General features: G+C 30.4%; 1 protein-coding gene across 7 annotated transcripts in view; it reads right to left on the reverse strand.

Moving 5' to 3' along the window:
- Positions 1-13833, reverse strand: part of LOC140040004 (neuron navigator 2-like) — a 184744-nt gene that overhangs the window by 32536 nt on the left and 138375 nt on the right. For all 7 annotated transcript variants that reach the window (XM_072085616.1, XM_072085621.1, XM_072085618.1 and 4 more), the window contains 2 exons: positions 13429-13612; positions 12854-12952 (listed from right to left, as the gene is read on the reverse strand). In XM_072085616.1, the coding sequence (XP_071941717.1) occupies positions 12854-12952; positions 13429-13612 (283 nt within the window). The remainder of the gene's footprint in view (positions 1-12853; positions 12953-13428; positions 13613-13833) is intronic.

The raw sequence follows: 13833 nt of genomic DNA on the forward strand, positions 1-13833 counted from the left end.
TTTAAGTTTTCCTGGAATGTTAATTTCTCAAAACAAAATATGAAATTGCAAAAAAAGTACACAAAAGAGAACATGGGAGAAATAGTGAAATATACTGCATTATGGAAGGAAAAACCCCCAAAAATTCATAAAATATACAAAGAAAAAAAATGAGTATAAAGAGAAAATACATAAATAAAATTATTCAAGAATTTATTGCTTCTTGATTAACATAATAATGATGATCTGCAAAGAAAACTAGAATTTAGAATTTAATTGAAAATACTCGTCGCCAAGCAGTAAAGACGACGAACAGATCCTTAATAACGCTTCCTTCAGTTTCATACTCTATATCATTACATCTCTCTTTGCCGCACAATAAACACAATATAAGCTCTTTTATTATCAAAAGAAGTCGATAGAACCAGCACAACTCATGAATAAATTTTGTAATATAATTTATGATGACACACACACATTTTGTCATCTTTATTTGATTACATTTTTTAGGTGTACAATTAATATAATATTTACAAACATCGGTGTTATTATTGTAATAATTTTATAAAATACCAAATATTTATTTAACTATCATTTACCATAGTTTAGTATATGTACCAGATACATGCCACCGATAAAATGGTTAATTTTAAGTGTAGTGATAGGTGTGATATACAGAAATTACATTAACTTAAACCATTACTTATAAGCCTAAGAATATACTTAAATACCAGTATGAATTTACTAAATCAAAAATACTTAAATGTAAACAATCAAATACGCACCATGGTACCATCGTCCAACACAAGATTACTAAAGTCGATATCCTTAGAATCCATTTTAGATCCTCCATGCCAACTGCCCATAACAAATCAACGGACAGAAAAAAAAGAAGCAAGACGACGGCTTGAAGCAGTGAATAATTAGTTCCAAGATAAGTTAATAATAATGATCACCACAGTGGACATAAGCTATGTAGTGTGTGTATGTGTGTACAATGCTTAAGCATTCATTAGTGATTATTGGTTCACAGAGAACACACGCTGTCGCTCCATAGCAAAGCAAACAAAACCACTTAACTCACTGAAAATTACCCAACTGGGAGCACATCAAAACCAATTACAATACAGATCTTATAGAGAATGTACTATAGAACACCCCTATAATAAAATGGATCAATCCAATGATAAGTTTTATTGTTCATTCTATCTCATCCTTAGAGTTAGCCTTCCAAATTGTCTAATTCTGGTGACTGGCGAAAAGCTTTTGAAATTAAAACGTCACAAGCTCCTTTAACAATTAATCCTACTCAAAAGGTATGAAAACAATAGCTTTGTGATTAATTTAAAGTTTTAAGCGACCTGAATTGACAATGCAACAACACACTGCTTTACCATCACACGCAATGGCTCCACGGCTAAATCAAATTAATGAAATAAAACAGGCTTACTAAATAAATTATGCTAGTAAATCTTATAACATTAAGCCAATTAACATTGAAGACAAATATATTATTTTTATTTCTAAAATAAAACAAAGAATTAACAAATAATAAACATGATTGGGAATCCTATTATTTAGCCAATCATATCAGGATATTTGTATCTCTAACACTAACAGAAAGAACAAATTATGAATAAGTAACTGATTATCTGAATGAGAAATGTGGAATAATTTGTACTACTCATATTGGTATCTGTTAAAAAAAATATTTAAAAAATCATAATACTGTATTATTTAAGTCCTTTTAACACTTTGAGAAAAATGTTTTGTTTAGTTTATGTAGAGGGCGATATTTATGTGAAGGCAATGGATAAATCAGAAGTTAAAGAATCTTAATTTCTATTAAAATATAAATTTTATATATTGATGAATTAAAATCAGGCGTTATATAGTAGCTGCGTCATAGGTCACAATAATTTGAGTATTTTGTTATTTATAGATTTAAGTAGGAAATTATATGAAAAAAAAAAGAATATACAAACATAGGTGCGTGACAAACGGCACATGAGTCAGTTATAGATCAAATAAAATGAACCCTATTTATTGTGTCATAATTCAAGGGGTATCATGGGTTATGTCTGTGTTTATATAATAATTGAAGTGGTTGCTATGTATTTTTTTAACCAATCCAAAATCATTGTTCAGAAATAATCAGTTGATAAGACCTGGTGCCTATTATCAATTTGTCTATTAGATCAAATCCAGGGGCATATCTATATAGTATAGTATATATAATGTTACCCCAAAAATAATATCACTATAATTTAGAGATTATTCTAGCCACAAACTGTTTGTTGTGTTTTATTGTGAGATTTTGTTCTTTTTAGGCCTACTAAGAAGAGAAATAAAGAACAAAACAATGCTCAGTTTTGAGACTTGAACCAATAATATGCAGCAAGAAACAAACATGCTTCAACCACAATACAATACCTTCAAATCCACTACTATGCATGCACTAAGCATGGAATAAGTAAATAAGCATGCACTAAGTCTAAAACTGTCTGCTACAAATTTCTGGATTTTACATTCACCAATAGAGGGAGCTATTGCAATTTTAGTGTTCATAACATTTGATATCCACTACAACAGCACAGGTACAAAGGTGCTTACCACAACACCTACAGTATATTAAATTAAAGCCTCCTTTACTAAAAAAAATCCTATTAGCTTTTCTCAAATTCTAATTAACAATTGGGTCAGATCACACAAACAATTAAACATATTTCTTAAGGGTTTTTAAGTACCTGTTTCAAAGTGTCCATTTTCTATTGAAACAAAATTACTCTGTTTGTTGACTTTAAATTGAACAATTACCAGCTAATTCAAACAAATATTTTACTAATTTCAATAGTTTCACACTTGAATGATTCTCGTCATTATTTAAATCTTCTTTAAATGGATTAAAAAAGGGATTTTGGAAACAATTGGGACGCACCTTTGAGTAGAAGCCTGTAGGCTGCTAAGAACCTGATGTACTCGTAAAGTTCAAGCTAACATCAATCCTGTATGCTCACCTTCAACTGGGTTAATCAGGCTGTTTATTGTGTACACCCATACTATATTTATATTGAGTCATAAACACTTTACATGATTTGATATCAATGTTTAATATTAAAACATTTTTATTACACATTTTCATATGTAAATAGAAACCTTATTAAGATTGTATAAATGAATAATATTAATAATAAACACAATTTATTATTTATTTATTGATTTCCATAGCAACATGATGCGCTAATTATTGTATATCCGGGAGCCATGTATAATAAAATTAAAGTGTGGGAGGTGGACTTTATTTTGTGAGGTAATTTTATCTGTAGAACTACAAGATTGGTTTTATCTGTTTGACCAGCTTGTAGAAAATATGTAACTGTCATGTCAGTAACTTTAAAAGTAAATTATACAATCAATCAATCACAAAAAAGATATCAAACAATCATATATTAATCTATCATACAAATCAATTGGTCATAATCAAGAAATTTAAATAAATCAAATCCATCTAATAAACAAAATATTTTAAAATGAAAGAAAGAAACCTATCAATCAATTTTAAACATTAATATATTAAAAATTGTAAACTGATGTTTTTCACTTAAGTTGATGCTTAACTGGTATACAGTACTACCATTTCTGACAATGAGATATCAGAATGAGCCCTCTATGTGAAGACACACAATTCAGTTTTCTTGACATTTTGTACATGAGCTGCTAAAGACCAGATGACAAATGACAAAACTTATCAACATCTTATCTATCGCTATTGTTCAAATTTAATTAGCAAAAATACTATCAAATCTCCATCAAACGTCAATTCCGGTGTTTTTAACTAGCAGGCCGGCTCAAAAGCGTGGGTGAAAGGAGAAAATTATTTCGTACCATGAACAATATTCCATTTCCAGCTGTGTTTTATCAGTTTATTTCCTTTCAATATTCAACCAAATTAATAAATCAAATGAAGCTTTAATTAAAATAATATTGATGAGACTGTGCGATGTAAAAACAAAATAATCCTTGTTGCTTCTACGGTATAATTAGTATTCTTTAAAGTGATATTTTTAAATGAAGTATGACAGTTTAAAATGACAAAAATAGTTGATATTGTAGACAGAGCAGATATCATATGAATATATATATACACATTTTCATTAGCAATGTATTTGTATGATTAAGATTTGTTTACAGTCTGAATTAGCATAATACTCATTTATTTAAAAAAAAATCAAATATTATTTCACCAAGAATTCACCAAGAATTAAATATATTTTAAGATTAAATTCTAAATCAATGTTTTACGTAAGTTATGTTATTTCCACAATAATATAATAATAACATGAAATCTATGCTGTATAAAAACACATTTTCATTAAAAAAATATTCAATTCATCTTGGTTTGTTGTACAAATGTTGTTACTCATGAATTACCAGGTAAGCAATGTTTACTTTAGCATCATAAATAATCAACGAAATTACAATTCTATTTTAACTGCTGTAATACTGCAAAGTTCACTTAAAGTTCATCCCAGCATGCTACGAACGAAGAAACGCAAGCATTGACAACATACATCAGTTCTATGTCAGGATACTACATACAGATGGTCATACGCCACATGATGTATAAAAGGTTGGGTGCATAATAAAAATGCAAATGTACAATTATTAACCTTTATTTTCAGCTTGCTTCAGGATATATGCATATGTTAGTGTCTGCTGTAAGAAAACTAATTAAATGTTGGGTTTTGGATATTTTTAAAGCATTAAAAAGGAAGTAAATTTTACTTTTTTATGATTAAATTAAAGACTTAAGTACGCTTACTATCAGCAAATAAACATAGAACTATAACATTATCAACTTTTTGATTATTTTATTGTGAGGTAATTTCCCGATTGATCGTAACCAAAACGGTACTGGGTTACCGACGTTATCTCGGGACCGTTCTATGGTTACCACCAGGTAGGCTTACTTCATTAAGGCTTCTATGAATGGATGTACTTGCTGGGAGCAGGAACGCTAGTAGACTATACCCAGTACCGTTTTGATTACTATCAATCAGGAAATTACCTCACGACGAGGATCCTTACAATATAAGAATATTTAATTTCATCAGATGTTCATTTGGTAGTATATATCACTTACACACCAACTTTCATGATAATTATATTTACTTGTTTACATGAATGTTAAATTAAGTAGAGAACATTAGTTATTTATGGAAGTAAATCAGGCTTTGTTAATAGATGGAACATGTAAAAAATGTTTACTTAGTTTATTCATGGAGATAAAATTCTATCTTCATTTTTATTGATATAAAAACTGAAATAATGCAATATGGAAATGATAACAACAAACTAACTCCATATGGATACCATCTGCTTTCAAGTAATTGATAATTATTTGATTAATATGTTTAATTAATAACTATTAAAATCGGGAACTTTAACAGTAAACAAGTTTACCTATTACTGAAAAATGAAAAAGGAAGGTTTATAATAATAATGCAACATTTATATAGTCGGCGCTATTTTGTGAAGATCAGAGTGCCTTGTTACAAATTATCTAGACTCTGGACAAGAAATAGGCTAACCAAATAAAACAACTAAGAGGATTCAAACACCACCACACTGTTCCTCTGGATAGTATTCACAAATGCTTACTACCTACAACCTACTATCTATCGGAAATAAATCATTTCTACAGTGCAAATGGCTATGATGTATTCTCTGAAAACTGGAAACTCTCCCTAAACAAGACTTTTCTCAAGGCCTAAAAGGTTCCGAATTCTTTCTTACAAAAAAAAGCCGGAATACAAGACTTTCTGGAAAACCAGACATAATAGATTGTCGTAGAACGAGCTATATTATGTTCAGCTAACTGATAGATATATTTTTGTACATACATCATTGGATGCAGTTTGTAGTGGAATGGCCTACATCCATATGGATTATTTTGCATAAATATATATTTTAGGGCTGGGATTATATTTACATTAGAGTGCTATCCATGGATTATTGAACATACTTTGTGAAGATGGTTGTACATTGGATTGATTAAACCTGGCCTTATTGACCATCGTATAATGATATCAAGTGAAATCCAAATACCATCACATCACAGGATGTCAAAATTAGATGTAATTGAGAAGGGGCCACCACTTGGGTCTCACAATAACAAACCCCTATTGCTGTAATTAAAACCAAAGTAGATCGTAAGCATATATACTAAAAGGAGGTGTAATGGACTTAAGATCTCAAAATGGTAACAACAAACCAATAATGTCTAAATAAGATCAACTATAAGTATTAAGTAGTGTTTTCAAATAAGATGCTATATTTGGACAATTTTGCATGATTTAAGATTTTACGACCTATAATTCTTCATTGGTATTCAAAATATCTTCTAAAAGGATTTCTTTAAACTGATTTATGGAGTTTCCACGTAGCACATCTATCATATATAAAAACAAGAAACTTTAATAAAACATTCATTTAATTTTAATAATAATAAACGTCACTATTAATTCATATCTAGAATGTATAACTAATTGAATGAGTGATACTGAATTATTTACTGAAAATGTTTTTGAAAATATTCTTTTCACGTTTTGATTTTTGAAATTTTCATTTTTGTATCATGGTTCAACTGCAGGCAGCTTTCACACGACATTGGTGCTTTTCTTTCTATTTAAATTCATATCTGGATTAATATCAGTTCTAATATATTATTAGTAAATAAATATATCAAATAGTTTCATTTTAATATTCTATATAGAGGTAAAAATAAATTAAGGTATCTCCTTTCAATCAGGTAGTATATCAAGGCCTGATTTAAGCTATAAATCCAGCATGATTAACACACAATATACAGTATTTAGACATATAGACACCAGCCTAGCAATTAAATTTTATCCAAACAGAACTGAAAGGGTCAAGCAATAGCAAATATTGAAACTGAACAAATTAAACGAGTTGCTAAAACATGAGGAGAGCTTCACGGTCAGTTTGCCCACGTTGTTTAATATTTGTTAGAAGGGCGCTCATTAAGTATGATCGTTCATCTCTTGCTCATTAATAATTTCAACAAAGAGTAAACCATTTTAGTTATTATACTACTAGAATAGACAACTGAAGAAGATAACTTTATAAAAATAATGATGGAAAGATGTATACTGCAAAAAAACTAAAGGGGCTTTTACAGTAGCTTACTAGGATGAGAACGATGATCGAAGATAAATAGATAAATGTGCATTTTTCCTACAAGGATACAAGGAAACTTTATTCATCCCAACTTGGGAAATTGTGTTGCTGTCTTATAACAATGCCGTAAAGAAAAGAGAAATGATAGGCATAAAACATAAGTGTGATATTAATAACAAAAATAGTGTATTCGTAATAAATTCCCCTATCTTTGAAATCTTTCATTATAGTCTCGTATGCCCCTTGGGAGGAAGGAGAGACGATGGCGTTCAGTGGATCCCCATGGCGGCCTCAGTCTACCACTCCGTTCCATAAGGCAGTCGGCAATGTCCGAGTTAAGGGGATGACTAACATCATTCCATATCACTCTAAACAAATTGCGCAACCGTTCATGATAGACCGAGTCCACCACTAAATAAAACAAAAGAAACCTGAAGAATTTGCATTTATTTTTCATGACAATAAAGTGAAAGAAGGAATGAATAAAACTATTTGTTGATGTTTGTAAGCCAATTTCTCTCTGTATACTCACAATTAAGTACAATTACTAGAAAGGATGCTAATGTATCAAATAATTTAATTTGGTAAACAATTTATCTGTTAAACATTTATATTATAATTACTTTTTATTGAATGTTTTAAAAACTCCTTTATTATAAATTTATAAAGGAATAAAAACCAAATAGCTTTGAACTTGTCACCAGAACAAGTTAGGTGATCCGTGCGAATGCAACTTATGTGCCCGGTTAAAATATATGCGCAGACAATCAGGTGGGTGTGTATGCTATCGTATGACTTGAAGTTTATGTGTAATGCTAAATTGGAAATCGCAATTATTTGTCCAAGAATCTTAGTTAATAATATATCAATATATATCTGAAAACCAATACTATGTAATGTTATGTGATTCCTATTTTAAAATAATCGTCATTTAAATCGTGCAATTTGAGATTTAAGATGGAAATTGGAAATACTTCTACTCATCTGAACTAAGCTGTGTAGACATAAAACATTAAAGTATACATTTGCAGATACAGACATAATATATTTCTCCTGTCCATTTCACGATATTGAAAACATACACTTGTGTAAAACAGCTATTAGGAAAATTACAAAAATCCTAAGAAATGGTGAAGTGACTTGAAATAAAGCGCAACTTAGCCATGGGGCTCGTATTCTAAATTACTGGCATTTGTATCTGGGTTAACCAACTTTAATCAGGCTAATCATATACTTATTAACCAAATTATTAAGTGCATCAATAATTTATTAGGCCTACTTGAATGAATCAACTGATGGTTCACATTTTCTCATTAACTAATTTCTTGATCTTCATCCAAACATTTTGTTCCTTTGTCTTTTTTTAATAGTATGCACAAATCATATATCTAATGCATTATTAATATCAATATATAATGAATATCATTACTTATATTGTTGACTGTACGATGTGAATTTAATTAGGATTGGATTCTCTAAATTCTAGGAATCGACGTTATTTGAATTTATTAAACATTTTAAAATATTATCAAGTTAATATTATTATAAAGTGGTATAAATCAAGACTCAAACATGAGTGGTCTAATGGTAGAGCATATCAAACAGAGGACTCCTGGTTCAAATCTGTATTGAAACATTTTTGAAATATTTTTCTCATTACAAATGATCAGAGTTTATGGCTTTTAAGTTATTATAGCAATGTATTTTGAAGTACATTAAATTTAATTCTACTACATATAATCAACTAATTAATAACATTATGTTGCAGTGAACTAGCACATTAATTATAGATACGCTAATCACATTGTTTACATTTACCGTTGTGTTCTAAGAGGCTTAATGAGGTTCGTTGCAACAAAAGCATTTTTTACAGGTAAGTTACTAACCAAATCAGATCCAGTTATAAAAGTATTATTATCATTAGCATGCCTGTTTCACACAGACCTAAAAACTGTGACTGAAATGAGTTCCTTACTTACCTCCTCACTTATTGGGTATGGACAAGACCTATATTTCCTTCGGTCAACCTTCTCTGACCGTAGGTATGTGGCAGAAGGCGGGTCCATCCGTCCGACCACTGAATACGGCCGCTGTCTCGTCGCCATCATCTGTACTAGTAGTTTCACCAATATATTCAGTGACTGTATTGTCAAAATTTATTCTCTACAGCTTTGTTTTCACAGTGCTATCAAAACACTAAACCCAGTGATACAATTATGCATAGGAGATGATGATTATAAACTGAACAATATTATAGTTACACCATATTGATGTCAATAGTAATATTCAATGCATTCAAAGTTCAGTTAACGATAACGAGATGTTTTTATGAACTAGAATCATATACATGCTGAAAAGGTACCTTGTTCACAGTTTTGTAATCACAGTTGCACTTTGCCCTTTCAATTATTGTTGATGATTGCATAACATTCCAATATCGACAAGAAAATTCAAATATATCCAGGGACTAGAAATCGATGGAAAATCTACGCACATATTCAGCTACCACTTGAATAATTGAAAATTTCTTGCAATACACACAGCTATAAGCTAAAATCTTGACCACATATCCAAGTAGTTGTTATGTAGATGACGACAAAGTGTACTGATTACACTAGAGCTGATTATACACATGATCAATTGGCGTACATCTTTCATTGGCTAACTCCATTCACTCATGGGGTAATTAACTCGCACAGTTTGGGGTCTATAGCAGTGTCAAGATGAAGGTAAAGTATTCATTGTGTACAATTGAATACAAGTAAACTACCTATTATAATAAAAGAATAGCTGCTAACACTTTCTGTTAGGCCACTCAAAGCAGGCAGTAGATGTGCATTTTTGTTATAATTAGGTTGATTATGCTAGATTTTCTCCTGCACAACACAGCTGCTTACATGCAGGCAAATTTAAAGCTGATTGAAAATCAGATTGCGATATTGAGGGCCTTGAGAACGGAAATTGTAGATTCATAAACATTCTTTGTTTCTATGCAACAAAAGGTTTGTATTTCACCCTCCAGCAACATCATTTACTTGAAAACTAAAAATTACTATGTACAGAAAACATTAATTTACATTTTAAAGGGCTTATGAATAATTATTGTTTAACTTTCTGTATAGTAAATGAGCTATTATTACAAATTTAAAATTTTCCAAGGTTGATCAATATTATGTTATGCTAATATTATTTTTTAGACATAATAAATTGAAAACAAGAAATGTATTATTATCTCAATTCCTATTACCGTAAGCAACTTTGTTGATAAATTCTTTATATGAACAAAAAACTAATGTTCTAAACACACAAACAAACAACCAAAAACCCAATTAGTACCAAATTCAACAAACTTGTATATTAATTTTGACAAATTCCCAATGAATTTGATAATATTTACATATAAATAACTGAGAAGCAATCAAGAAAACGGGAGTTCCAAGGACTTGTAGCAAAAGAAAATATTTTTCCCTCTGTTACCTAATAAAAGCAAACTCTCATTGTTAAACTGGAATAACTTTGAGGTATCAGTAACGAAAATTGCAATATATCCCGTAAAGAGGTCTTTCATGTTTAACCAAGCTTGACCAATTTAACAATTCAAGCATCTATTTCTTCGCACATGCTTATATATGTTTGTTAAGTTCTTAGTGCAAACTGTTGAATATTTGTCACCTGTTTTGTGTTACAGTTTATAATAATTTGGTATAAAATGGACAATTGACTATACTCCGCAATCAATATGATCAGACGTGTTCTGCTTCAAAAAAGCAGCACCTAATATACACATTGTTCAATTGCAATTTTTTTCTATTTAACCTGTTTAAAAAACTACTTCACCATGAACCAATCAATATAACCAGATGCCTTTCCACAATCAAAAGAAATTCTGAATCTAATATTGAATAAGATATTAAATGTTCTTATTGGCTAAAAGAGAGGTGCTCATATGTAAGACCAAAGCTACCAAGTTCTATTGCTAAAAATGCATTTCTGGGTAATATTTAAATTGGGGACAAAAACTGGTTGAGAATAGCAAAATAGAGGAGTAATTGGAGAGCTTTGGAGTTAGGTGGGTGGGATATGTCCTAAAGTGGACTTCTGAATCCTGAAGAAAACTATTTAAATTGAGGGCAGTAGACAATCCAGTTTATGGCATTAATCCGCACTCAATCATAACTAAAATATGTAATAAATCCTTTCAACCTGAATGTCATGTCTGTCTCAAAATAATGATCTTTGATCTTTATAAAGATATACATCAATCAAATAATTAGGATTTTCAAACAATGAAAATCACACAAAAACAAACTTTGACCAGGATAAGGATTATAAAATCCCGTAAATATATTTGATAAATACTTAGTGATTACTTACTGTTTACTACCTTGATTCTTATCTCCCTAAATTACTAATCACGTTGCTAAAATTACAAAAAAATATTTAGTAGGTACAGTACATTCACCTTTGAGCAGACAATTAGAAAGGAAAATATTTAAAGAGATTTTGGACCACATCAAAGCAACGAAAGAATCCAAAGCAAATCTAGCACTTACATCAGTTGCTAGTTTGATATGATTTGAACCAGACTAATTCTATACATGTGTCAACACAGGACAGCATAGCATTTTTTAAAAATTGAATATAGTATTAGTACAATAAACTTGAATCATAATTCATATGAACATTAAATAATTTAAGATGTAAAACTGTATAATGATAGAAATTAATAAGCTAAAAAAAAGTTAATAATTTATGTTATCAATATTAGAGCTAAAATATCATAGAAAGATCACATGAAAATCATTGATGATGAGATAGTGGGCCTACTGTACCAGACATTTATATCTGATAATAATAAAATATTAGTCACCCTATTATACCAATATTTGGTTTATAAAACATTCATGTTGCATCGTAGGGCAATAACTGATTAGTTAGCTAATCTATGTTATCTTTTTCATGTTGTTTGATCATTAATAATCAAGGTATGTAGTATCTAGAAAATGCTTTGCGGCAGACAGCCTCCCAAGATAAGTATTATCATTTCAAGAGGCTATTACCAATCAATACCAGCCACTCACAATATGTGTATAAATTTGTTAACCTTTCATTTTCCTATACAAGATATAGGTACAATGTTATAGTCAACTCTCCCAATACTGGACACTTTTGGGCTTGCCAAATATATCTTTTTTTCAGAAAGTCTGATATTCGGAATGTGTTTTTAATAAAAAGGAATTTGGGACCTTTTGGTCCCCAAGAAAAGTCTGGTATTGGAGAGTTTTCTGGTTTTTAGAGAGTCTGGTATTGGGAGAGTTGACTGTATTAAATATGGGTAACACAAAATCTGAGTGCCAAACACAGCACAATTGAAGCTGTAGAAATCAAACTATTTTGGCTGGGATATTTAGGATTTGTTTTCTCACTCAAACCTGAACAACTGTAAAGTTGCAGCAGACATTTCAACCTCAAAGTAAAGTTGAACACTTCTTCTTATACAGAAAATACATTCAACAATATTACTAGATAGAGGGCTCACTTATTTAAAAAAGTTGCATTACAGAGGGCAGCAGACATCAATGTATATTTGTCAGAAATACAAACTCAACCAGCTACAGTATTCTATTCTGTATTGTTTCTTTTGTAAAATAAGTAGAATTAAATATTGACTTACATTGGTATGAACTTGAGACGTTAGATTACCAACTTTGTCTTGAGAACGTTCTAGCTCATGTTTCAGTCGGCGCATTTCAAACAAAGATCGTTCTTCAGGCTGCAAAAGAAAAATAATTGATTGCTAAATAAATTATTTTAAGTTAATGTTTTTACTGTTTTGTTACACAATCCAAGAAATCAATTGCAATTCATTTTAGTTTTCAATTATTGAACAACGTGACAAATATCAATAATTGTTTCCGTTCCATAGATTTTAATAAGAACCAAATAAAGAACAAAGTGGTCAATATTGTAACACCTTATATATTGAAAATATCATGTACTACTGTATGTGGTACATTACTAAATGCATATGCTTATCACTCGTAAGATATGGGCTTTACTAATTATACTTTAGGGTAGGGTTGTTTTACAGGGATCCTATTATGCTTTTACACTGGCTTATATACTGGGGTGGGCATAGTCCTTCAAATTTAGGTAACCAACACATATTATAAATTTGCCTTTATAATGCAAAGATCTACAATATAAATTTCTATTAATTTTCATTGAAAATAACCAAATGTGTCTTACGGTATAAATTGAAGATGATGATGAAAGTGACATGGCCGATCCTGACGGGTTTGACGAGTCTTTGAATGATCCAACGCTCATCGTTTGTCGTTGGCGATCTTCGAGTGACATGACGCCATTCCGGAGTCTTAAACCCAGACCACTCGACGTACTAATGCTGCTAGAACGACCTATTGATGATCCTCTGAAAAAATAAAGATTGCAAAATAAAGTTTATATTCCAAATTATACTTTTATTCAATACAGTAGAAATTTCAGGACCCAACAAAGTGTCCCCTTAATAGGGGTCTCATCAAGAAGTGTCCAATTAATAGGGGTGTCCCAAAGGCATAGAATAATTTACTGCAATACATAATATAATACCACTTTGTTTTATTTCAATTAGTTGATGACCATCCTATACAT

This window comes from Antedon mediterranea, chromosome 2, assembly GCF_964355755.1.
Source record: "Antedon mediterranea chromosome 2, ecAntMedi1.1, whole genome shotgun sequence".
Taxonomy (NCBI): domain Eukaryota; kingdom Metazoa; phylum Echinodermata; class Crinoidea; order Comatulida; family Antedonidae; genus Antedon; species Antedon mediterranea.